The sequence below is a fragment of the Pipra filicauda genome, unplaced genomic scaffold (genome assembly GCF_003945595.2).
Source record: "Pipra filicauda isolate LSUMZ 115617 unplaced genomic scaffold, ASM394559v2 scaffold152_size1767362_pilon, whole genome shotgun sequence".
Taxonomy (NCBI): Eukaryota; Metazoa; Chordata; class Aves; order Passeriformes; family Pipridae; genus Pipra; species Pipra filicauda.
In genome coordinates this window covers 1,238,517-1,261,427 of record NW_024104018.1, presented here as the reverse complement: position 1 = coordinate 1,261,427, position 22,911 = coordinate 1,238,517, and the positions used below count along the sequence as shown (strand labels likewise).

General features: G+C 41.3%; 1 protein-coding gene across 1 annotated transcript; it reads left to right on the top strand.

Moving 5' to 3' along the window:
- The first annotated feature begins 3,238 nt into the window (after positions 1-3,238).
- MMADHC (metabolism of cobalamin associated D) lies at positions 3,239-15,620 on the top strand. The gene is made up of 8 exons (XM_027721045.2): positions 3,239-3,327; positions 3,660-3,709; positions 5,642-5,786; positions 6,002-6,219; positions 8,095-8,200; positions 8,795-8,925; positions 10,736-10,822; positions 13,147-15,620. Exons 2-8 carry the CDS (start codon positions 3,701-3,703, stop codon positions 13,339-13,341), a joined length of 891 nt encoding a protein of 296 aa, XP_027576846.1. The 5' UTR covers positions 3,239-3,327; positions 3,660-3,700; the 3' UTR covers positions 13,342-15,620.
- The last annotated feature ends 7,291 nt before the right edge of the window (positions 15,621-22,911 follow it).

Genomic DNA, 22,911 nt, shown 5'->3' with positions numbered 1-22,911 from the left:
TTGAATAGAGGTAGAAACTTGATTGAAATGAATCTTTATGAATTCAGGCCACAAACTTCAGGGGGGGTGATAACTCATTGATTGATTTGAGTATCTCCAAGTGCTCACCCTGGAGAGGAGATAAACTGGGATTGCCTCAGGACAAGTCAATACAGGCTGGTTGGAATCCAATTTATCTGAATTATATTCTGTAAAGAGTTAAAGTTGAATTTCTCCAGCATTTTGTTGTTTGGGGTTTTTTTTGCTGAAGTTCAGAGATTCAACATGAATATTTAATTCAAAAGCAAACGAGAATTAAGTGTGCTAACATGGAATTAATAAAATAGTTGGGTGGCGTGCAATAGTGAGCAAATGTTCTCATGAAAGAGCCCAAAAATCGAAATTGCAACATTATAGCTCCTTAATATATCATAATGTTTGGAATTGGATATAATAACTTCCTCTTGATCGCCATCAAATAAAGCCAAAATTTTATTAAATGCAATAAGAACATTGTAGGCTGAATATTATGACCACAAAACCAATTTCTTGCTCTGATTTTGAACTACAGAGTGATATATTGAAAGCTTTTATTATTATATTATTACATATTTTTATATATTATTATATATTGAAACCTGGTTTATGCTAATAAATTTACCCTTATAAACCAGCAGCAAAGCCAAATAAATGTCCAGAAATACCTGGTTTATAAATAAAGTACATTAAAGGTCATGTGCAGAGTCACTGAGGGATCTGAATGCCCAATCTTTTATTCTGAAGAGATTAAAGTTCCTTTTTCTTGACTAGCTTGGAACCGACAGCAAAGAAATGGCAAAAAAAAATAAGAAAGAAGAGTCTTAATCCTGGTATTCTGAAGTGGTTTGTCTGTGTTTCCCCTCTAGTGCAGCAAAACAGCTCTTTTATATGAGCTTTAAAGCAGATTTGGGATTGGGCACCTCTCCCCTGATATTTTTAATTCAGCATTTAAATAGTTGCATTAGTATGCACAGCACTCCCCACATATGCAAGTGGGGAGGTTTTTGCCTCAAAGAGCTCCTGATTTAAATGAAATCACAATATTGAACACGCCACAAAAAAGGTACCTGAAAACAATACCCAGCCTTAAGCTGCCCACAAAGCTTCTGCCTTCCCTTTCCAGCGCTGCCAGGGCTTGTGAAAAGGAGGAATAGAGGGTGGTTGGTGCTGGGCAAACAGAAAACACCGGACTTGAAGACAAAGACGAGGAGGTTGTTCAGCACAGTGTCTGTGGGGGCTGCTCTGGACTCAGCAGCAGAAAATTCATAGATGGTTTTGTTGGAAAAGCTGAAAAGATGTGGGGTGTGAGGAGGCATTTGGGAGAGACAGAATTCCAAAATGGTCTGGGTTTAGAGAGGCCTTAAAATCATCTTTTTCCACCCCCTGCCATGGGCAGGGACACCTTCCACTAGCCCAGGTTGCTCCAAGCACCATCCAACCTGGCCTTGGACACTTCCAGGGATCCCGGATTCCATCCTCCTTTGGAATGATGGCTAAGGTGTTTGAAGGGATGATGATAAAGGAGCTAAAATGGTCCTTCCTACAAATACATTTCAGGCCAGAGCGGGACAAACGTGTCACGTTCCAGGTGACATTAAAAAAAAACAAAGGATGGCAATTTGAACCAAGGTTATGGACTGGAAAACCAGCAGAGTTCTGGAAAAATCACGAGCAGGAGCTCTACACATGCACAGGGACATGGCTTTGGGATCAATGGCTCTGGCTGAGCCCCACTGACTTTGTGTATATTCGACACATTCTCTGTGGATAACAAGTTCTTTATTCAGCAGAACCCCTGGAGTCACCAGGGCTCAACAGCAAACATCAGCTACCTTTGTGTCACCTGTTTTCCTTGGAGCAACAAAGATCTGCCCATAAACCCAGCTTGGAGCACCTTCATTGGATCCAGCTTGGCCTTGGACACTTCCAGGGATCCAGGGGCAGCCACAGCTTCTCTGGGCAACCTGGGCCAGGGCCTCCCCACCCTCCCAGCCAGGAATTCCTTCCCAATATCCCATCTATCCCTGCCCTCTGGCAGTGGGAAGCCATTCCCTGTGTCCTCTCCTTCCATCCCCTGTCCTCAGTCCCTCTCCACCTCTCCTGGAGCCCCTTTAGGCCCTGGAAGGGGCTCTCAGGTCTCCCTGGAGCCTTCTCTTTTCCAGGTGAACCCCCCCAGCTCTCCCAGCCTGGCTCCAGAGCAGAGGGGCTCCAGCCCTCCAGGGACACCTTCCACTAGCCCAGGTTGCTCCAACCTGGCCTTGGACACTTCCAGGGATCCAGGGGCAGCCACAGCTTCTCTGGGACATTCAGATGGTGAGCGGAGTAAAACCACGACCCTTCCCTTTGCTGGACAGACCCGTGCTGGGATCCCTCCAAGCTGATCCAGCACCACACAAAGAACAGTTTCAGAGCCTACATATCCGTTTGCATTAATAACTTCTGCAGTTAATTAACAGCAAGTACAGAAATTAACAGAAGGGACGCTCAAGGACCATCCAGTCCAACCCCTGGCCCTGCACAGACACCCCAACAATCCCACCCTGTCCCTCAGAGCATTGTCCAAACCCTTCTGGAGCTCTGGCTGTGCCCACTGCCCTAGGGAGCCTGGGCAGTGCCTTTCCCTCACCCCCCCCCCCTAAAAAAAAGGGAAAAAGAAAAAAAGTCAACAACAAAAGACATTGAAGGTTTTTATTCTTATATTGCACAACAGTTCTTCGAGGTCTCGCCTCCGAGTCCTGGTGTTGTGGCAGCAGCGACACTGACGCTCCGCATTCCCAGGGATCCCCCGAGAATCGCAGTGGTGGAAACACTCCCTTCTTCGTTCCCTCCATAGAAAATCCCCTTTCCTCCGCATTTTCCAGGAGAAAAGCCCCCTTTTCTCCCCATTTTCCACTTCACTATCCCCATGAGTGTATGGGGATACCGTGAGCGCGGTTGACGCTCCGTGACCGCCCCCTGGTGCCCCCGGCGGGTACTGCACCGCCGCGCCCGCCGAGCCACCACCGCCGCACCCACGGGAGCGCTTCGCCGCGCCATAGCACGGGATAACACCGGCTGGAGGCCGCCCCGAGGGGCCGCCCCAGCCCCACCACGATCGTCGCCGTCCCGTCCCCGCCGCCATCGCCGCTTCTCCCCTCGAGCCCCCCACCGCCTCATCCTCAGCCCCGAGCAACCGAGCGCCGAGCGGCCGATTCTGGCCGGTTCTGCACCGTCTCTAATCGAGGTGTCGGCGGCTCGGCTGGCCCGGGCTGGGAGCGCGCGGCGAGGGCGCGGCGGGGGCGGGCGGGCGCCGCCATTTTGCAGGAAGAGGTGAGAGGGGCCGGGAGTGCCCCGGGACCGCTCCCCGATCCCCCTTTCCATCTCCCTGCTCCTTATCCTCTTTTCTCCGTCCCCTTCTCTCTTTCCGTCGTCTGTCCTTGGCAGCTCCGGCCCTGTGACACCGGGCACCGCTGTCCGGGGAGCGCGGGGGAGGCACTGAGGGGATCGGCCGTGAGGGGGGTCCGGGGCGGCGGAGTCCAGCGCCTTCCCTTCCCCTTCCTTTTCCCTTCCTCTTCCTTTTCTTTCCCCCTCCCTTTTCCCTTTCCCTTCCGTTCCCCTTCTCTCTTCTCTTTCCTCTTCCTTCCTCTCTTCTTCTTTTCCAGGGGCATCCGGGCCTGTTGGCGAGAGGAGAGCGGCGTCTGCCATGGCCAATGTGAGTGACACCGAATTCCGTGGATATCGCGGGAATAGTCCAATTGAGGGTTAAATGGAATCACAGACAGGTTTGGGTTGGGAGGGACATTAAAGCTCATCCAGTCCCACCCTCTGTCATGGGCAGGGACACCTCCCACTAGCCCAGGTTGCTCCAAGTTCATCCAACCTGGCCTTGGACACTTGCAGGGATCCAGGGGCAGCCACAGCTTCTCTGGAAATTCCATTCCAGTCCTCAGCACCCTCACAGCCGAGAATTCCTTCCCAATATCCCATCTAAACTTGCTCTCTTTTACCTAAAACGTCACAGGGTTGATCTAAGATTAAGTGCAGTTTGTTTTGTGCTTGTTGTAACATCCCGAGCTCGGGTGCAGTTCTGTGATCCTGCAGGGCTCGGGTTCACCAGGCTCCTCTCAGGCTGGAGAATAAAACCCCCTTTACTGATTTATTCTTGCCATGGAGCCATGAATAATTCATTGATTTCAGCGGTGTTTTCTCGCTTGTGTAATGCCAGGTGTGTCAATATTTGCATGAGTGAGCTCAGTCATAGCTGTAATTAATGACATCTCCATGTTAAGTGACTCTGATTATAAGGGAAAAAAAAGCTCTTCTCTTGTAATTACGTGTCAGCTGGAATTGTTTACATCTGTTTATAATACAATCATTATGCAGAAATTAATTTCAGTAGTCGTTTTATATAACAGAAAAAAAAAGAACTTAAGTGGCATCAGATTTTTGTTGTGCTAAAGGAGCCTTTTAAACCTCTGTTATAACTAAACAGCTTAAGGCTTTAAATAATTGATTTAAATCATAAATTAAATGCTTCTCTAAGCATTTGAGTCTTTATGATGTTGGCAGGACTTATTTAATATTTACACAGAGGTGGTGTGGGAGAAATTGGTGCTTTTGTTTCCTTAAGTGCTGATACTTTAAATACAGTTTTTATATTAAACATACAAATAGCAGCATTTACTCCCTCCTTTTGAAGTAACCTGGCTGCAGAAATATTTAGTGGTAATCAGGTGCATAAATATTTATGGAATCAAAGCTGCAGCACTTAAGGAAAATCCCTTTGTGTCATTTTCTGAAAACAATTTCTCTCCCTCACCTGGAAAATAGAATTTTACAAAAAACCACACCCTCTGGTAGGTGATATTTGTATTTTCCAGTAATACCTGCAAAATTGGTGCAGTTTTGTCAAATAGCAGCAGTTTTGTGCTGGGGAGTTTAATCTTGATTTTTTAAAATTACACTCCTAACTCTCCATCTGGAGTGTTTGGTTGGTTATTTCTCTGTTCTGAGTGTGTCAATGCAGCTTGAAAGTTGTCAGTGTTTTTCTAAAGCATAAAAAACAGGTCAGAATTCTCTTTAATGGCACCACCTGGGTATTTCTTCTTAAAAAAAACAAAACAACCACAAAACACCAATAACAGTTGCTTGCGTTACTCCTTAAAATATTGTCATTAGGCTTCAAAGTTAATTCTGAAAATGAACAATGAGCTATTGTTGAAAATTAACAATAATTAACAATATTTCTAAATCTTTCTGGTAATCACCCTCATGCTGGAATTGTGATAATCCTGGAAACAGTGACATGCATGGAAATAATCATGGAAAGAATCCCCATCCATAATTTACTTTAGGTTGTGGGGTTTCACTGGTGCTATTTCAAGTTTTCAGGGCTTTTTCCTCCTATGAGGAGTGTTTTGATTTTGAAAATAAACAGTAAAATATTTAAATATTTTGAAAATAAACCAGTAAAATATCAGAATAACAATCCAGTACTTCTGAAACGTGATGCTACAGTTGATCATCATTTAAAGTTGTAACTGAATTATGGAGCAGGGATTTCTTTGTGACCCACGGGGCTGTGTTAAACTCTGAGTTTTTGGGGAGCAGTTTGTAATTGTCCTTTTGTTTTTTGTCTTCTCAGGTGCTCTGTAACAGAGCAAGATTGGTCACCTACCTCCCAGGGTTTTATTCCTTAGTCAAAAGAGTTGTAAATCCCAAGGCTTTTTCCACAGCAGGTTCCTCTGGCTCAGATGAGCCTCATGTGGCTGCTGCACCTCCTGATTTATGTAAGAAAAAGCAAATTCCTTTCCTTTGAACCCGTGTGCTGTCAGAACTTTGCACTCCAGAGACATTTCTGAGTGTGGTTTTTATGGCAGGGCCCTGATTTGTGCCTTGGGGTTACTTGGTGAGCAAATATTTGCGTGGGAGAGGGGGTTTCATTTGGGTTTTCCCCTTTTTTTTTGGGGGTGTGGTGACTAAAACAAGGCCTTGGCTCCTGCAGGTCCCAGGACTGTGTGGCCAGATGAAGTGATGGGTCCCTTTGGACCTCAGGATCAGAGATTCCAGCTGCCTGGAAACATTGGCTTTGGCTGTCACCTCAATGGCACCGATTCCCAGAGGAAAAACCAAGTTTCCAAGAGCCTCCCTGATATTTTAGCAGAGCCTTCAGCAAGTGAAAGGCATGAATTTGTAATGGCACAATACATCAATGAGTTCCAGGTAAGAACAGACTCCTGTGTTGTCTCAGAGGAACAGAACTCATCTCTCCTCCCTCCTGAAAAATGGATTTTCTGGCTGGTTTTGTAAAATGAACTCCAGCTGGACTGAGCAAGAGATTACACAGGACCAGTATCAAGTCTTGTCTTTTAGGAGAAAGAAGTATTTCAGAGTGTGTTTTGAAATATTATTTTTGATGTGACTTAATTCTGTGGATGTGGGAGAACTTCAGTTTCAAAAGTGGAGGTAGAAACATTTCAGGCTGTGTTTTGAAATAGCATTTTGAGTGATTTAATTCTGTGGATATGGGAGGGCTTCAGTTCCAAAAATTTTAGTGGAAATATTTCATTGCTATTTGAAATAGTATTTTAGATGTGACTTAATTCTGTGGATATGGGAGAACTTCAGTTTCAGAACTTTTAGTAAAAAGAAATAGTTCAGGCTGTGTTTTGAAATAGCATTTTGAGTGATTTAATTCTGTGGATATGGGAGAACTTCAGTTTCAGAATGTTTAGTTGAAAAATATCCTGTTGAAAAATATCTTAGTAGAAAGAAATATTTCAGGGTGTGTTTTGAAATAGTATTTTAGATGTGACTTAATTCTGTAGATATGGGAGAGCTTCAGTTTCAGAATGTTTAGTTGAAAAAAATACTTCAGGGTGTGTTTTGAAATAGCATTTTTGATGTGACTTAATTCTGTGGATATGGGAGGACTTCAGTTTCAAAAATTTCAGTAGAAATATTTCATTGCTATTTGAAATAATACTTTAGAAGTGACTTAATGATGTAGGTAAGGGAGAACCTTTAGTAAAAAGAAATGGTTCAGGCTGTGTTTTGAAATAGCATTTTGAATGATTCTGTGGATATGGGAGAGCTTCAGTTTCAGAACTTTTAGTTGAAAAAAAATACTTCAGGGTGTGTTTTGAAATAGCATTTTTGATGTGACTTAATTCTGTGGATATGGGAGAGCTTCAGTTTCAAAACTTTAGGTCGAAAGAAATATTTCATTGCTATTTGAAATAGCATTTTAGATGTGACTTAATTCTGTGAATGTGGGAGAACTTCAATTTCAGAACTTTTAGTAAAAAAAACTTTAGTAGAAAGGCTGTGTTTTGAAATAGCATTTTGAGTGTTTAATTCTGTGGGTATGGGAGAACTTCAGTTTCAGAATGTTCAGCTGAAAATATTTCAGGATGAGTTTTGAAATAGTGTTTTTGATGTGACTTAATTGTATGAATATGGGAGGACTTCAGTTTCAAAACTTCAGGTAGAAAGAAATATTTCACTGCTGTTGGAAGTAGTATTTTAGAAGTGACTTAATTACGTGGATGTGGCAAAAAATCACTTTTAAAACTTGCTGCTTACCAAGTCTTGCCACCATTTAATAAATAGAATTGGTCATTCCTTTAGTATTTCATTTAGTGGATGTGGATTTGTATAATTTGGACAGTGTTTAGTTGTGAGAGCCATGGAATTCTCACAGGAAAATCAGCATCTCCCAAGGAATCTGGATTGTGGTGCTGGCAGAGCTGGCACTGAATCACACACATCATGAACAGCAAAAACTTGATAAATTTGCAGCCTGATCACAACATTCCCACAAATATTTAGTGCTGGTACCTTTAGTTAATATTATTAATAAAAATTTCTGTACTGTTTCTGATTAGGGAGAACACTAAAATATAAAAAATATAAAATTTCTGTGTGGGTTTAAGTAAAACCAATATCAATTCCACTTTTAATATTTAAAAAAATGTTAAATCTGACTGCAGATCATCTTTGTGTGAAATTGCTCGAGCGTATCTGGGTATTTAAGTCTACAAAGTTATTCCTGTGCTCACATTAACTGAGAAAGCTGCAATTCTCCTTTTTTTTCAGGGTGCTGGTGCTCCCCAGAAGCAGCAAATAAATAATGCTGAAACCTACTTTGAAAATGCCAAGGTGGAATGTGCAGTCCAAGCTTGCCCTGAGCTCCTACGAAAAGGTGGGGTTTCACTTCAATTTGCAGCCAAGAAATCACAACTTTTTGCAAATGTTTAAAAAATACTTTTATTTCTATAAATCTTTTTTTTTTTTTAAATATCTTAAAAATATTTTTATTTCTGTGTAATTTTTTTTTAAATAGTTAAGTAAATACTTTGTAATTGATGCCACAGGATGTGGAGTAGAAAAGAGTTAATATTTTGGCAAAAACATACTATATAATTTTGCTGTTGACAACATTTAGTATTTCATATAAAATTCACATTTATATTTCAGATCAGCTGGGGCAGGGAGTAACTTTCAGCTTTAGTGTCAGGTGGATTCTGGAGCTAATCCACTATCCCCAAACCAGTTATCAAATGTTTTGGCAGTATTAAAATGGCAAATGGAAATCATGAAACTTCTGACAGCATCAGGTTTGTATCTTTAACCAGTTCAAGAAGGAAAGCATTGAAATGAAATTGGAATAAAACCCGATTTAAGAAGCGAAGAGGCTGAAATGTGGCTGGAATTGGTCCCTGATTTGTCTCAAACGGAAGGAAACGCGAGGAAAATGTAGGATTAAAATATAAGCTGGTGGATTCTCTTCCTGCAGACTTTGAATCCATGTTCCCAGAGGTGAGTCCCAACCGCCTGACCGTGTTAACTGTCACCCAGAAGACCAAAAATGACATGACTGTGTGGAGCCAAGAAGTGGAGGATGAGAGAGAGATGCTCTTAGAAAATGTGAGTACCTGACACCAGCAGGGGCTTCTTTTGGTTTGGAAATGAATCTTTTCTGACCTACCTGTGTATTTTGGTTCGTTTCTAGCTCTGCTAGTAATATATTATATTTTTAAGGCATTTTTGGGCTATTCCTGTGTTCTCTTGCTGTTAAAATGGTTGGTAATTTTTTGCAGGCTTAGAGCTTTTTGACTATTTTCTGTGAAACTTCTCCTTAGAATTATTGAATTCATTATAGTGGGGTGAGTCAAAAATAGGCTGAAATGCCACAAAGATTAATAAAGATGTTGTCCTGATCCAGGTAAAGGGCAGCAACTATTTTCTCCCCTCAGTTCAGCTTCAGTACAGTATATTTTGTAGGGTTTCACTGCTATCTTTGCTTTCCTGTGATTTAATTAAGATCCCAGTACAGAGTCTGTGGCCTCACTGGTAAAAGGTGTAAAAAACCACCAATTGCTCTGGTGTTTCTGGTTTTTCCATTCTGATAATGGACACTGTTAATTCTTTTAACCTGTTACATTTATATTTATTTCATCTTAACCATCCTCATGAACTTTGTCTTGTTCTATTGCCACTAGAGGGCTCTGAAAATCACTTTATTTCCCACTTTTCAGGAATTTTGTGTTTCCCCCAGCAAGTGTCGCTGTTCACTGCTGCCATTCTCCCTTAGCACCTCAAAATAAAACATTTCTATCTATTACTTGTCACAATTCTTCCAAATCTAGCAAAAAGTCACCCTGTGGGATTTTTATCTGTGTTAAATTTATATTTAAAATAATCTGGCAACATCCTTCCCATCCTATAAATGCAAGTGTGGCCTCTCTAAAGCAGTGGAAGAAAAAAAGGAAGCAACAATGTGAAGGATCAACACAAAGATTACACACAAATTAAAATTCCCTTCATTTCAGTGTGTTCTTCTCTTTGAATTATTTCTGGTCTGTTGGTCTTTGGCTTTGTAATCTGGTCTAATTATATGTTAATTGGCATCTTTCTTCCTTGTGCACCTCCCTGTCAGGTCTAATCCAGTCACTGTTGGGGTGTGAGGATGTTGGTTGTAACCTCCCAGCCCAGAGGTTACAAACAGCAAAATTCACAGGGAATTGGGATGTTTTCTTGGGAGATTTAACCTTAAAAATATTTCATATGAGTGGCCTGTGCTAAAGAAATGAGGGTCATGTACAGCCAAATCTAAATTTTTACAGTGGTGCCTCTCAAATGTTTATTAAGTGGCTGCTGAGGGGTTGTTACAACACCAAAAGATGTCCTGGGTCAGAAATCTAATGTCTAAAATGCTGTTTTCAGGTGGTTTGATTTTATTGGTGACTTATAGTTGAGACATAGTTAATCACCAGAGCCATCAAACCTCAAAATACAGAAGAATTTACTGGAAAGGGTAAAATTCCCTTATTTTGGACCCTTAAGAACCACCAGAACCATCAAACCTCAAAATACACAATTTACTGGAAAGGGTAAAATTCCCTTACTTTGGACCCTTAAGAATCAGCAGAGCCATCAAACCTCAAAATACGGAAGAATTTACTGGAAAGGGGTAAAATTCCTGTATTTTGGACCCTTAAGAAGTTGAGTAACTATAATATTAAAATAAAATTGAATAAAATTGAAACCTTGAGCTGCTGAGGGCCATAATTGTGAAGAACAATTCTTAGAACTGTAAGTAAATAAAGGATTTATTTAGAATAGATATAAATACATAGAATAAAGTTAGAAATATTTCTTGTTTTATGAGATCAGGGATATGTGTAACAGAAATCTCATTTGATATCCTTCTTTCCCATTTTTTTTCCTTTTTCAGTTCATTAATGGTGCCAAGGAAATTTGCTATGCAATTTCTTCTGAGGGCTACTGGGCTGATTTCATTGATCCATCCTCAGGACTGGCAGTAAGTGTGAAATTTGTCTTCTGCATGGGTTAAATCCAACTTTTTCAAGTGGTCCAAAAGGATAATTCCTTTAATAAATCAAAGATAGTAAGCCTGAGCCATTCCCAAAGGGTGTCAGCTCTCGTTGCAGTTGGCACTTTGAGGAAATGAAGTTGGATTTTAGAGAGCTGGAGTTTTTATGCCCATAAAAAAAAAAAAGCTTTTGCTCACTGCACAAGAAGCTGGTTGTGCCCTGCCAGGGTAACTTGGTAACCCTGACACCTGTTTGTGTGGATGGAGGGTTTAAAAAGCCTCTTTGCAGCAGAAAAAAATGAATAATTGTTCCTATCAAACAGTGTGGGCATTGATTGTGAGATCACACAGCTCTCTGGAGGAGCTGAGTTTGTTACCAAGACATTTATGAAACAGAATCTTAAAATTTACAAGACAGAGAGTTAAGAAAACTTCTATCAAAGCAAGAAATCTGTGTGGTTTTGTCTGAGAACTATTAAAACCATATAGCAAAGCTCAGTTTAGTGGGGTTTTATTTAAAAACACAACAAAATGTGTCTGTTAATAATATTTAATGTGTCTGTTCACCTTACAAATATCCCTGTTTGCAAACAGGTTTAATAGGGGATGTTTATAAGCTGAACAGGCAGTTAAGGGGCGTGTAGGGCTTAAAAACTTCCCAGAAATTCCATGCATTTAAAGAATAGTCAGGGATTGATGAAAGTAAGATTCTGTTTTCAGAATCCAGTTCAGTGGTAACATCAGGACGAGTCAGAAGCTTCCTGATGAGGTAAAAAACTGATATACCCATTTCCAATTCCAATTCAAGCCCCTTTTTGCTCTTCAAAGCAACTTTTTTTGCAGGGGGAGCACTGAAAAGGTACATTTCTGCTTTTTTTGCTGTTCCACAGAGAGTTTTATTCTTAGCACAGGTCTTATTTTTGCTGTTTCACAGAGGGGTTCTGTCCTTAATCCCTAAAGAAGTATCAGAAGCTTTCCAAAGCCTGTGAGGTTTTTCTGGGTGTGATTGATGAGACTTCAAATGCACTTCAGTGCCCAAGGAAAACCTTTAAAATATGGTACCAGTACACCCAGAGCTGCTCTGCTGAATTTCTCCTTTAGATTTTAAGTAAAAATATACATAAAATTTCCTCCAACAGATGTAACTTATTTCTAGGCTTAGGTTTTGTTTAAAAAGGGGAAGTTCTGACGTGAAAAATTCTCCTGTTTCCCTTGTGACGTGAAAAATTCTTTTTTTTTTACAGTTCTGACGTGAAAAAATCTCTTTTTTCAGTTCTGATGTGAGAAATTCTCTTTTTTTTTATAGTTCTGGCGTGAAAAATTCTCCTTTGTTTCAATTCTGACGTGAAAAAATCTTTTTTCAGTTCTGAGGTGAAAAATTCTCTTTTTAGTTCTGAGCCGAAAAATTCTCCTTTTTTCAGTTCTGAGGTGAAAAATTCTCTTTTTAGTTCTGAGCCGAAAAATTCTCCTTTTTTCAGTTCTGAGGTGAAAAATTCTCCTCTTTTTAGTTCTGAGCCGAAAAATTCTCCTTTTTTTCAGTTCTGAGGCGAAAAATTCTCCTCTTTTCACTTGTGATGAGAAAAATTCTCCTTTTTTCGCTTCTGAGGTGAAAAATTTTTTCAGTTCTGATGAAAAAATTCTCCTTTTTAGTTCTGATGTGAAAAATTCTCCTTTTTTTAGTTCTGAGACAAAAAATTCTCCTCTTTTCAGTTCTGAGGCAAAAAATTCTCCTTTTTTTAGTTCTGAGACAAAAAATTCTTCTCTTTTCAGTTCTGAGGCGAAAAATTCTCCTTTTTTCTGTTCTGAGGCGAAAAATTCTCCTTTTTTCTGTTCTGAGAAAAAATTCTCCTTTTTTCTGTTCTGAGAAAAAATTCTCCTTTTTTCTCTTCTGAGAAAAAATTCTCCTTTTTTCTCTTCTGAGAAAAAATTCTCCTTTTTTGTGTTCTGAGAAAAAATTCTCCTTTTTTCCGTTCTGAGAAAAAATTCTCCTTTTTTCCGTTCTGAGGCGAAAAATTCTCCTTTTTAGTTCTGAGGCGAAAAATTCTCCTTTTTAGTTCTGAGGCGAAAAATTCTCCTTTTTAGTTCTGAGGCGAAAAATTCTCCTTTTTTGTGTTCTGAGAAAAAATTCTCAATTTTTTCTGTTCTGACGCGAAAAATTCTCCTTTTTAGTTCTGAGGCGAAAAATTCTCCTTTTTTTAGTTCTGAGGTGAAAAATTCTCCTTTTTTCAATTCTGAGGCAAAAAATTCTCTCTTTTTTTTTTTTTTTTTAGTTCTTTTTCACTTCTGACCCGAAACCTTCATTTTTCTCGCAGTTTTTCGGGCCTTACACCAACAACAGCCTGTTCGAGACGGACGAGCGTTACCGGCACTTGGGATTTTCCGTGGACGACCTCGGCTGCTGCAAAGTCATCCGGCACAACCTCTGGGGCACCCACGTGGTGGTGGGGAGCATCTTCACCAACGCCGAGCCCGACAGCCCCATCATGAGGAAACTCAGTGGCAATTAAAGCCCCTTTGCACCCTTTGACTTGATGATCCTCTCCGAGGAAATGCCACATTTTCAAGTGTTCTTAGGTAATAAAGTAGCTGTTATTTATTTTCAGTCTTTGTGTTCACCGCACCACGTGACCTGGAAAGGTGAATTGGCAGCATCCAGGCAGATCCTTTTGTGCCACACAGATTTCAAGCTGTGAGTTTCCTTCATCGTAAATGAGTTTAAATATACAAGCACATAGTTATCTGCATTTCCTTTTTTAATTTTATCACACAAGCCACACTTCTCAACCATTTTGTCTTTCGGTGTCCAACAAATCTGCTAAATTTCTAGGAGTTCTGCCACTTAATCATTTCAGTAAGTGGTAAAAAAAAGTGGAATAAGTAATAGAAGTAATAAGTCACCACATGTGACTTAGAAAGATGAATTGGCAGCATCCAAACAGATCTTTTTGTGGCACACGAGTTTGCAGCTGTGAGTTTCCTTCACCCTGACTGAGTTTAAACATAGTTACTTGCATTTTATTTTTTAATATCATACAAGGCACACCTCTCAACCACCTTGTCTTTCAGTGTCCAACAAATCTGCTTAGTAATAAAAATCCGGATACCACTGAAGTTTCTAGGAATTCTGCCACTTACTGAAATGACTAAGTGGCAAAAAAATAAAGTAGAATAAGTAATAAAAGTAATAGGTCACCACATGTGACTTAGAAAGATGAACTGGCAGCATCCAAACAGATCCTTTTGTGCCACACGAGTTTCCAGCTGTGAGTTTCCTTCATCTTAAATGAGTTTAAATATAAAAGGACATAGCTATCTTTTTTAATTTTATCACACAAGCCACACTTCTCAACCATTTTGTCTTTCAGTGTCCAACAAATCTGCTTAGTAATAAAAATCCGGATGCCACTGAAATTTCTAGGAATTCTGCCACTTACTGAAATGACTAAGTGGCGAAAAAAAAAAAGTGGAATAAGCAATAGAATTGTGCTCCCAGAATAGAGAATTTTATAAAAACTACATAAGTTAATACTGGACTAATCACTCAGTGTTTTAAAATGAGAATATTGAGATAAGCTCTAAATACAAGTAATGCTTCAATAAGGAAGTGTTCACTCAACTGCTACATCCACAGACTCCATAAAAAGTCTTAAATTACTCTAAAATCAGTCATCTCTTATTGTTTTTTTTGTCTTCATGGTGCTTGGGATTTATTTTCGCAGTGTTAGCTAAATATATTTAATTAGTTTATATATATAAAGGTAATTTAAAGTTGCTTTTGTAACTTACTTAGGTCATTAAATACAGGGGGAAAAAAAAAGATAATAGAGCAATGCTTGGATATCAACATTGTTTTCCTGGACTCTGATGCAATTTAGACTTGTCTCTGGAATTTTGAAATGCCTGTGCAAAGAGCAATTATGATCAATTAGTGCAATTATAAAAGGAGGGTTTCAGTAAATCAGTTCAGGCTCTTCAGGGATCACAAAAACAATCAGATCAGTTGAAGGTACTGGGGGAAGAACAGGGAAGACATTTCAAGGCACCTGGAATACCTGGAATTTCGATGCCTTGAAATTTGGCTCCAGAGATGAAGGAATAAAGTAGATTTTAATCTCATCACAGTTTTGGGGCCATTCTTTATGGCACCCCTGCAGTCATGTAACAGTGGGAACCCCTCAGTCTTGACTCCATCAGAAAGTTGAATTTCGAGGATAATGACTGCCCACGATGAGGATCCAAGAGTTTCAGCTTCCTGCCAGGTAGCCTGGGATTTTATCCTTCTGTCTTTTCCCAGTGTTCACCAACACCATGGATTTGAACCTTGTCCTAGGTGTGTGTAGTTCTTCTGTTCCCTACTCAGGTCTCAGCCAGTTTCCACCAAAGTCCTTTTCTTGGCTTTAATGGCTTTAGAACCAGATCCTTTCCCAAGTGCCTGTCCCTGTCCTTGGGAGCTTTGCTGGATCAGGGAGGTGGAAGTGAGGAAGCCTTTCCCCTGGAGAAGTGAGTGCTGTCCACCCTGAATTCCCTCCCAAAGCCAGCAATTCCAGGGCTGTCCTACTCACCTTCCCTTCACTGGCTCTACTCTGCCCACATTCCAAGGTTTAAGTGTGTGGCTGCTGGGGCAGGATTTGTTTTTCCCTTTGTCCTGGAATTTGTGCTGTATTTCCAGAGCCCCAGTTCTTGCCCTCTGCTCTGCTGTCCAAGAAAACTGTCACTTCAAAGTCTTTTATTGCTGTTTGATTTCCTCATTCTCGTCAAGAGGATTAAAAAAGCTTGAGAAGCTGCAGCGTGTCTTGTCTGTTTGCAAAATACACTTAATTTTGGTGAGCACAAACGAGCTCATGGGATAAAAGAGGGGTGGTGTCTTGCTGGACTCGGGGAGAACTTTGTTGGGTAAATATTAGAAAAATCAAGTTGTGAAAGAGTTCATATATATTGTAAATATCCTGACAACTTGATGTTACCTTTCCCTGTACTTCCTGTGTTTTAGAAAGGGTGGGAGCTGTCAGGTTATTCCAGTTAAGCTTGGGATGCTCATTTTTAAATTCATGTCAAGTTTTGTCCTGTAAAGGATTTTTCCTTGTCAGAAACCTCACTGGAAATAACGAGAGTTTTGCCTTCACTGATATTAATGTTTCATGCCAGGATTTGAAGGGAGGGATGATTTCCAGATATTTTTCTAAAAAGAACTTTCACCTACATATTAATTCCCAAAAGAGCTATTCCAGTTCTATTCCCCTCCCATCAGAAGAGCCCAAACTGTGTGTTAATTAACTATATTAATATACTAGGAAATAAAAGTCCTTGAATGCAGTGTGACTGAACTTCTGATAATAAAAGCCAGAACAACTTTCAGAGTTACAAAATGAATTCCTTTTTAGGGGGAAGAAAGGTAAGGTCACATTTTCCTGCCTAATCATCTTCAGGTCTTCAGTGATTGGGATCTTTCCACGTGGACACTCCTCAGGTTCAGACTTGGTGATCATTTTTAATCAGACTTCAGTAGAAATGTTGAGGTAGAAGCCCCAAAAATGTGTGTTCTCAGGAAGTGGCAAGTTAAAGGTTCAGTGTAAGAGCTTGTTGTCAGAGCTGTTTGTTACCTCATCAACACCAGGTGGGGATTTTCCAGGTTGGGATGGAGGAATCCTTTCCAAATCCTCTGCTCAGCCACTTGTGTTCAGGGAATTCGTTGCTTTATTCATGAGATCCTCGTGCCACAGTGCAGGATTTACAGCTCAGCTTTACATTCAGCCCTGCTTAACTTGGGAGAGAGCAAAGAAACTGGGCTTTGGAGTTAAAAAATTAACACTGTACACGTGGAGGGAATAAAAACCCCGTTAGTGATGAGGAGCTGAAATACAAGAGCGAAATAACTGCCCTGCCTCATGTGCCTGCTCCTTTTAAAGCCTCTTTTTATTAAGAACAGGAAAAAAGAAGCTGGGTCATGGAGCAGCTCCCATTTCTAAGAGCATAAACAGCAAAGAACAATATTGCCCTTCCACTGGCAGCCACCTGGCTGGAAAAAACAATCCCGAGGGTCAAAGAGGGGAGAGGGGCCCTTTGCTGTGCCTGCCATCTTGGCTGGGGGCTCCTTGCCCTTTCCTGCTAATTGAGGTGTCATTCAACAAGGGATCCTGCAGTTCCTAAAGCCCAGGAAAGCCAGGTGTAACTTTAGACAGCTCCAGGAGCTGATCCAGAACGGAGAGGCCGCGGGATGGGAGTTATTTGTCACAGGAACATGCTCGGGGAGCTTGGCTTGCTCCAGTGGCAGCAAAAATCAGGGGGAGGTCTGGATGGCTGATGAAGTTCTCTGGCCAAAAGTTTTAATGGCAGGCTCAAAACTTCAGTCCATCAACCCTTTAATAAGAATTAAATTAGCCTTGGGGAAAGGGAATAGTTTATTATATTTATTTTCTTCTAGTTCAAATAAGCCGCAGGAATTTTTTCTCTATATTAATGTTCTTTATACTTTTCTGCTGGAAATTCTGACTATTCTTTATGCAACTGCAATTGCATAAAGGAGATATTTTTGGACCAAAAATATAGAATCCCAGGATGGTTTGGGTTGGAAGGGACCTTAAAGTCCATTTATGTCCAACTCCCTGCCATGGACAGGGACACCTTCCACTAGCCCAGGTTGCTCCAAGCCCTGTCCAGCCTGGCCTTGGACACTTCCAGGGATCCAGGGGCAGCCCCAGCTGAAGGGATCCTGCAATTCCTAAAGCCCAGGAAAGCCAGGTGTAACTTTAGACAGCTCCAGGAGCTGATCCAGAACGGAGAGGCCGCGAGATGGGAGTTATTTGTCACAGGAATAACCCTCAAACCTGGTCTTGCTCTAAAAGCTTCCCAGTCAGGTTCAACTAACTGCACAAATCTGGATATATATGGGAAAACATCAATTTGGAAGTGATGCTGTTGCTCAAATAATTGGAAATAATTATGGAGTGGCAGCACCATTTTTATTCCTGGAGTGATTTGTGTGATCCAAGATATCAGAGCACACTTTGCTCTGCTTGGTTTTCCCTGTGTTGCAGCTCTGGAGAGCAGCTCTCCCTGCAGTTTTCCTGAGGGAAATGTGAAAGCTGCTGGTTCAGACCTGTGTGGAATTGATTTTCATGGCTGCATGGAATAAAATGGCTGATGGATGCAGATAAGGAGGTTATCGTTGTGTTGCAAGGTACACAGCATATATATAAATATAAATATAAACATTTTTCTGAATTTGTGTACTTTAGAAACGAGGTGACAAACTCACAGTGCTGCCACTTAAAAGCTGCCCATGGGCCTGTGGCTGTTAAATTAATTCCTCCCCTTACTCTTGAGCTGGGACTGAGGAAGGAGAATGAACTGTATCCATGGGAATATCCATGGAATTCTGGCCCACAGAAGCTGTGGCTGCCCCATCCCTGGAAGTGTCCAAGGCCAGGCTGGAGGGACAACCTGGGCTAGTGGAAGATGTCCCTGGTGGAATAAGATGAGCTTTAAGATCTCTTCCAGCCCAAACCATCCTGGGAGTCTATATTTTTGGTCCAAAAAATATCTCCTTTATGCAATTGCTGTGCCACAGCACCAACAGTCAGAATTTCCAGCAGAGAGAGATCTAATTATAAATAACATTAATACAGCGGAAAATCCCCTCAGTTTATTTGAAACAGAATAAAATAAACAAAATAAATTATTCCCTTTCCTCAGGGCTAATTTAATTCCAGTTAATCCCTAAATTTCGTGCAGCCTGGCACTGGTTTAGGGGGGACTTTTCCCTAAATCCAGGAGCTACATGCCCAGATCCACACACACTCCCAGCAGCTGCCTGGGGACAACAAGGGCAGCCTGTGCCAGCTGCAAGAATCACTTGTGTGTTGGCTTCTTCAGAGGATCCTGCTCTGGGATAATTCCCTTTGTTTCCAGGGAAATCAGGGCTTCCTTTGTCAGCAGCTGGTGGGTGACACCACTTAGGTCTGGGTGACACCCTTAGGTCTGGTTTAAGGATGCAAAGCTGAGCTTTGCCCTGTTAACACACAGGTTTAACTCTCCAACCTGGTTACTTCTTAACCAGAGCTCTCAGTCTGAGTTGTTTACTCACAATCCCACCCTAAACACTGCACTTAAGCACAAAAAAAAATCATAAAAAAGCAAATTTTAGCTTGGCAAAGCTGCAAACTACCAAACCAACCCCTCCCTCACCCCGTGGTTACTGGTTTTCAGCAGGTGGGGAAACTGGGGCTCAGTGTTCTGCAGCTTTGGGGTGATGGGACTCCCCATTCCTGCCCTTTCCCCTCCTGCTGCTCCTCTAATCCCCTCCACCAGCACAAACCCCTCAATAATCACTACCCATATTACTAATTATTAGTTAATTATTTCTTCCCCCTAGCCCTGAGCAGCTTGTCCCCATCAAAAAAAAAAAACAACCAAACCTGTGCTGGGGTGTTTTTATTGAGCTGCTCAACTAATCCTGCCTCTCCCAAGAGGACTTAATCAAAGTTTTATTGCCTCCACACAGGTAAGTTGTGTCTGTGAGATGCTTTTGGCTCTGAATGCTGTGAAAATAATTTAAATTACTCTAAAATAATTTAAGTTGCCCTGAGAATATTTGGGTTTTGAGGCGATGAGGAGCCTGTGAAAGTTCTACAGGTTTTGGAGGGGATTTATCTGGAACTGTGCAGGGGGGAGAGGAGGAAGAAGGAGACTCCAGGGTGGCATTTTTGTCGGTCTTTGCTGAGGAGTTGATGTGGTGACAGCAGAAAAAGCCTCAAGGTATCAGTGAACTCAAACACTTGGGTGGTTTTGTGCCAGCTGGGCTTTCCCTCAGGGCTCCTTTTGCTGCTCAACCCCAGGCTTAGCTCAGGAAAAACTGAATTTGAAACATCTTGAACCAGGTAACTTATTAATTTGAGTAGAAACTAAATGCTGAGGTGGTTATTTAGTAATTTCCTTTGGTTTCTTGCAGGATTTTTGAGATGTTTCTCTCTTCATTTTGTGCAGTTTGCTCCCTCTAAGGGGAGGAGTGTTGTGTGTTTGAAGTCCAGAAATACATAATATTTTCATAATGCTGAAAAATAGAGGTTGGTGATGAATAGTGAGATAAGAAAAGAGGTGCAGGAGTGAGGTAGGTTTGTTTGGAAGCGTGGAAAAGGAAATTAGGGAGTGAGGGGAGAGGGCAGGATTGTTGCTGACTTGGTACTTTGGGGTCTGAGAGAGGAGAGAGGGATCAGGGAAGTTGGGAATTCAGAGACAAAAGTACAGGTAATAACATCAGTAACTCCTGCATCCCAGTAGGAATCAAAGGAAATGTAGGTATTTAACCCCATCCTGGTATTTATGGAAACATCCAGAGCAACATGTGATTTTTTTAGCCCAGGAGTTTTCCCTACAAACCAACACCCTCCTGGTTGTGCTGCAGATTTGGGGCGATGGGACCCCCATTCCTGCCCCTTCCCCTCCTGCTGCTCCTCACCCTCCACACAAAACACTCCTTAATCATTCCCTACAGAGCTGGAAAACTAATTATTAGTTTATTATTCCTTAGAAATCCAGGGCTGTGTGATCCATCACCTTTTTCTGTGCATATTTAACAACAGACTGTGATCAACTCCTCCTCCTCCATAGGTATGTCCTGGCCTCATTCTTCTGGCAAAATAAATATATAAATATAAATAAATATATATAAATAATTTATATATAAAATATAAATATATAATACATATTTAAATGATATATAAATAATAATAGATATTAAATATATCAAATAAATATATATTGTACTTATAGACAGGTGGACACTCCCATGTGTGTCTGGCTCTTGCAGGAGTTGAGGGTCTATGTGGGTGCACAGAAAGGCTGAAAAAAAAAAATCTATATTTAATTGTAGAAATCCCCTATTAAAGAGGATTTTCACAAACAGAAGTAATAGATGGGGGTGTTATTATTAATAATATTTAACAATTTAAAAATAATTCCTCTCCCTGCCAGCTTTTTTTTACTGGTCAGGTTTTCTGCTGGCTCTGATGCTGGAAAATGGGTGCAGATTCAGGGAATATTTGGTGTTGGAAAGGGCCAGGGGAGGTGGTCAGGCCCAACCTGTGGGGCCAGCTGGGAAATCTGGGAGTTTAAAAAAACCACTGAAATATCAAAGAGTTTAAAATCACTGAACTATCAATGAGTTTAAAAACACTGAACTATCAGTGAGCTGAATAGCAATAAAATGATAAAAAAATAGGTTCCAAAAAGCATCTCGATGACAATTTAACTGAAAAAAACTCTATTATTCTCAATTTAAAGTGTAGTGAATGAGGTTTTCCTCTACACAGTAGCTCCTAGGATAAAAACTAGCTGGGTTTTTTTCTCTGGATAAATATCCCAACACCATCCAACAAGGAAATCCTTGGAAGCTGGGAATGTTTGCCTTTATGGTGGATAAAGTCCATCTTTTTGAAGATATCCCGGAATTTTTTCAGCCTGAGGCTTGTAGGGTTGAGCTGCACTCGATGAAAGGTGTGAATGTTACCTGTCTAGAACCTGGTGAAGATAAAAATGCTTTTAAAAGCTTTGCCCAGCCAGTTATTTCAACTTGGGTTTCGCGGGGCTGGGCTGGGTTTTGGCTGAAAATGGAGAAGTTGGTTTGAATCCTCAAAAATTTAAATATCAGGGATTAATAACTGGGAGGTTCAGCATCACTTTGGCTGCCTTGGGTAGGTTAAAAAGGGATAACAAAGTGTTTGTAATCCAAAGGTGCACTGAACACCAAACCACCAGAGAAGCTTATTTTGGGATTATTGGGAATTTCAGGAGCTCTAAATCCATATTCTGTAGTTATCTGTGCTACCATAAATTGCATTTATTCCACTTTAAGCTGTGGGAATTGGGGCTGTGCAGAAACACTGTGAGCTGCCTCTGACCTAGCATTATCCGCAAATAATTTGGAAACCTTTCCATCAGCTCCAGGAAGTTGTTTCCATCCAAGGAATTGTTGGTTTCAGGAGTGGAAATGAGAAGCAAAGCCACGAAAAACCCCAGAACACGCTGGGACTAAATTAGTGTGACAGCACAATTATGGAGAACATGTTTTCCCAGAGCAGGGAAAGCAAGATCCAGGGGTCAGAGATTAAACAGGAACCTCCTCAGACTTATTTATTAAATAATAATTGTCCAACATGAAACAATTTGTACCCAATAACCACGGGAGCTCAACAGGGGAGGAACCATGGGAAAGATTCATTAACTACAGGGAGAGTTAAAACAAAATTCCTTAAATAGAGCTCCAAAAATTCTCTAAATACAGCTCGACTTTTGGGTTTTTTGCTGGTAGGACAAGGGAAGAGAAAGGAAAAGGGATACAGGACAAGAGGTGGCACCTCATGGGAGATCAGGACTGGTGAGGACAATTTGATCAGACACCACCTCACACGTCGTGTGCATATTTAAAACATTTATTTATACAAATGTACAGCATTTACAAGAGTTAAAAAAATTAGACATTTCAAAGCGACAGCACAGACAGAGAGAACCTAAAAAATAAATATGGTGCAGCTCAGCATTTGTGTGGCTTAGAAACCCCCCGAGAGCTCGGTGGGCAGAGCGGGCACAGGGAGCTGCTGGTGCTGGGTGGGCTCAGTCACCTTAATTTCCTTTTTTTTAAGCTCAGTGTCCAAAATCCTCAGACCAGGAAGGAGCAGCTGAGCTGGGCAGGGCCCAGGTCCCTGTGGAAGAGCAGGATGGTGGCCCAGTGGGGAGGGAGAGGCACCAGCACAGCACAAGAACTGGGATTTTCTCCATCTGCAGCAACGTCCGGGTGGGAGCAAAGCTGGTGACGTGCTCAGGAGTGGCTCCTAAAACAGGTTTTGCAAAGCATTAGTCTTGGCTTAACATGCCTGGGAGCTGGACACCTTCAGTGGGGTGTATTATCCACATCCATCATGTGCCTGAGCTGAGGGAATTTAACCCTCCACCTTCATATATAACAAATCAACCCCTGAAATGCCACTTTGTCCTCCACTGGTTCCAGAGGGAGTTGAAGTAATGGCTTGGTTTAATCTCTCTACTACACCAATAACTACAGTGGATCAGTGGCATCCCAGAAT

Excerpts from the sequence above, each read along its gene's own strand:
- MMADHC (XM_027721045.2), top strand. Across the intron at positions 6,220-8,094 it reads AATACATCAATGAGTTCCAG|GGTGCTGGTGCTCCCCAGAA; the intron begins GTAAGAACAGAC and ends CTTTTTTTTCAG. Across the intron at positions 8,926-10,735 it reads GAGAGATGCTCTTAGAAAAT|TTCATTAATGGTGCCAAGGA; the intron begins GTGAGTACCTGA and ends TTCCTTTTTCAG.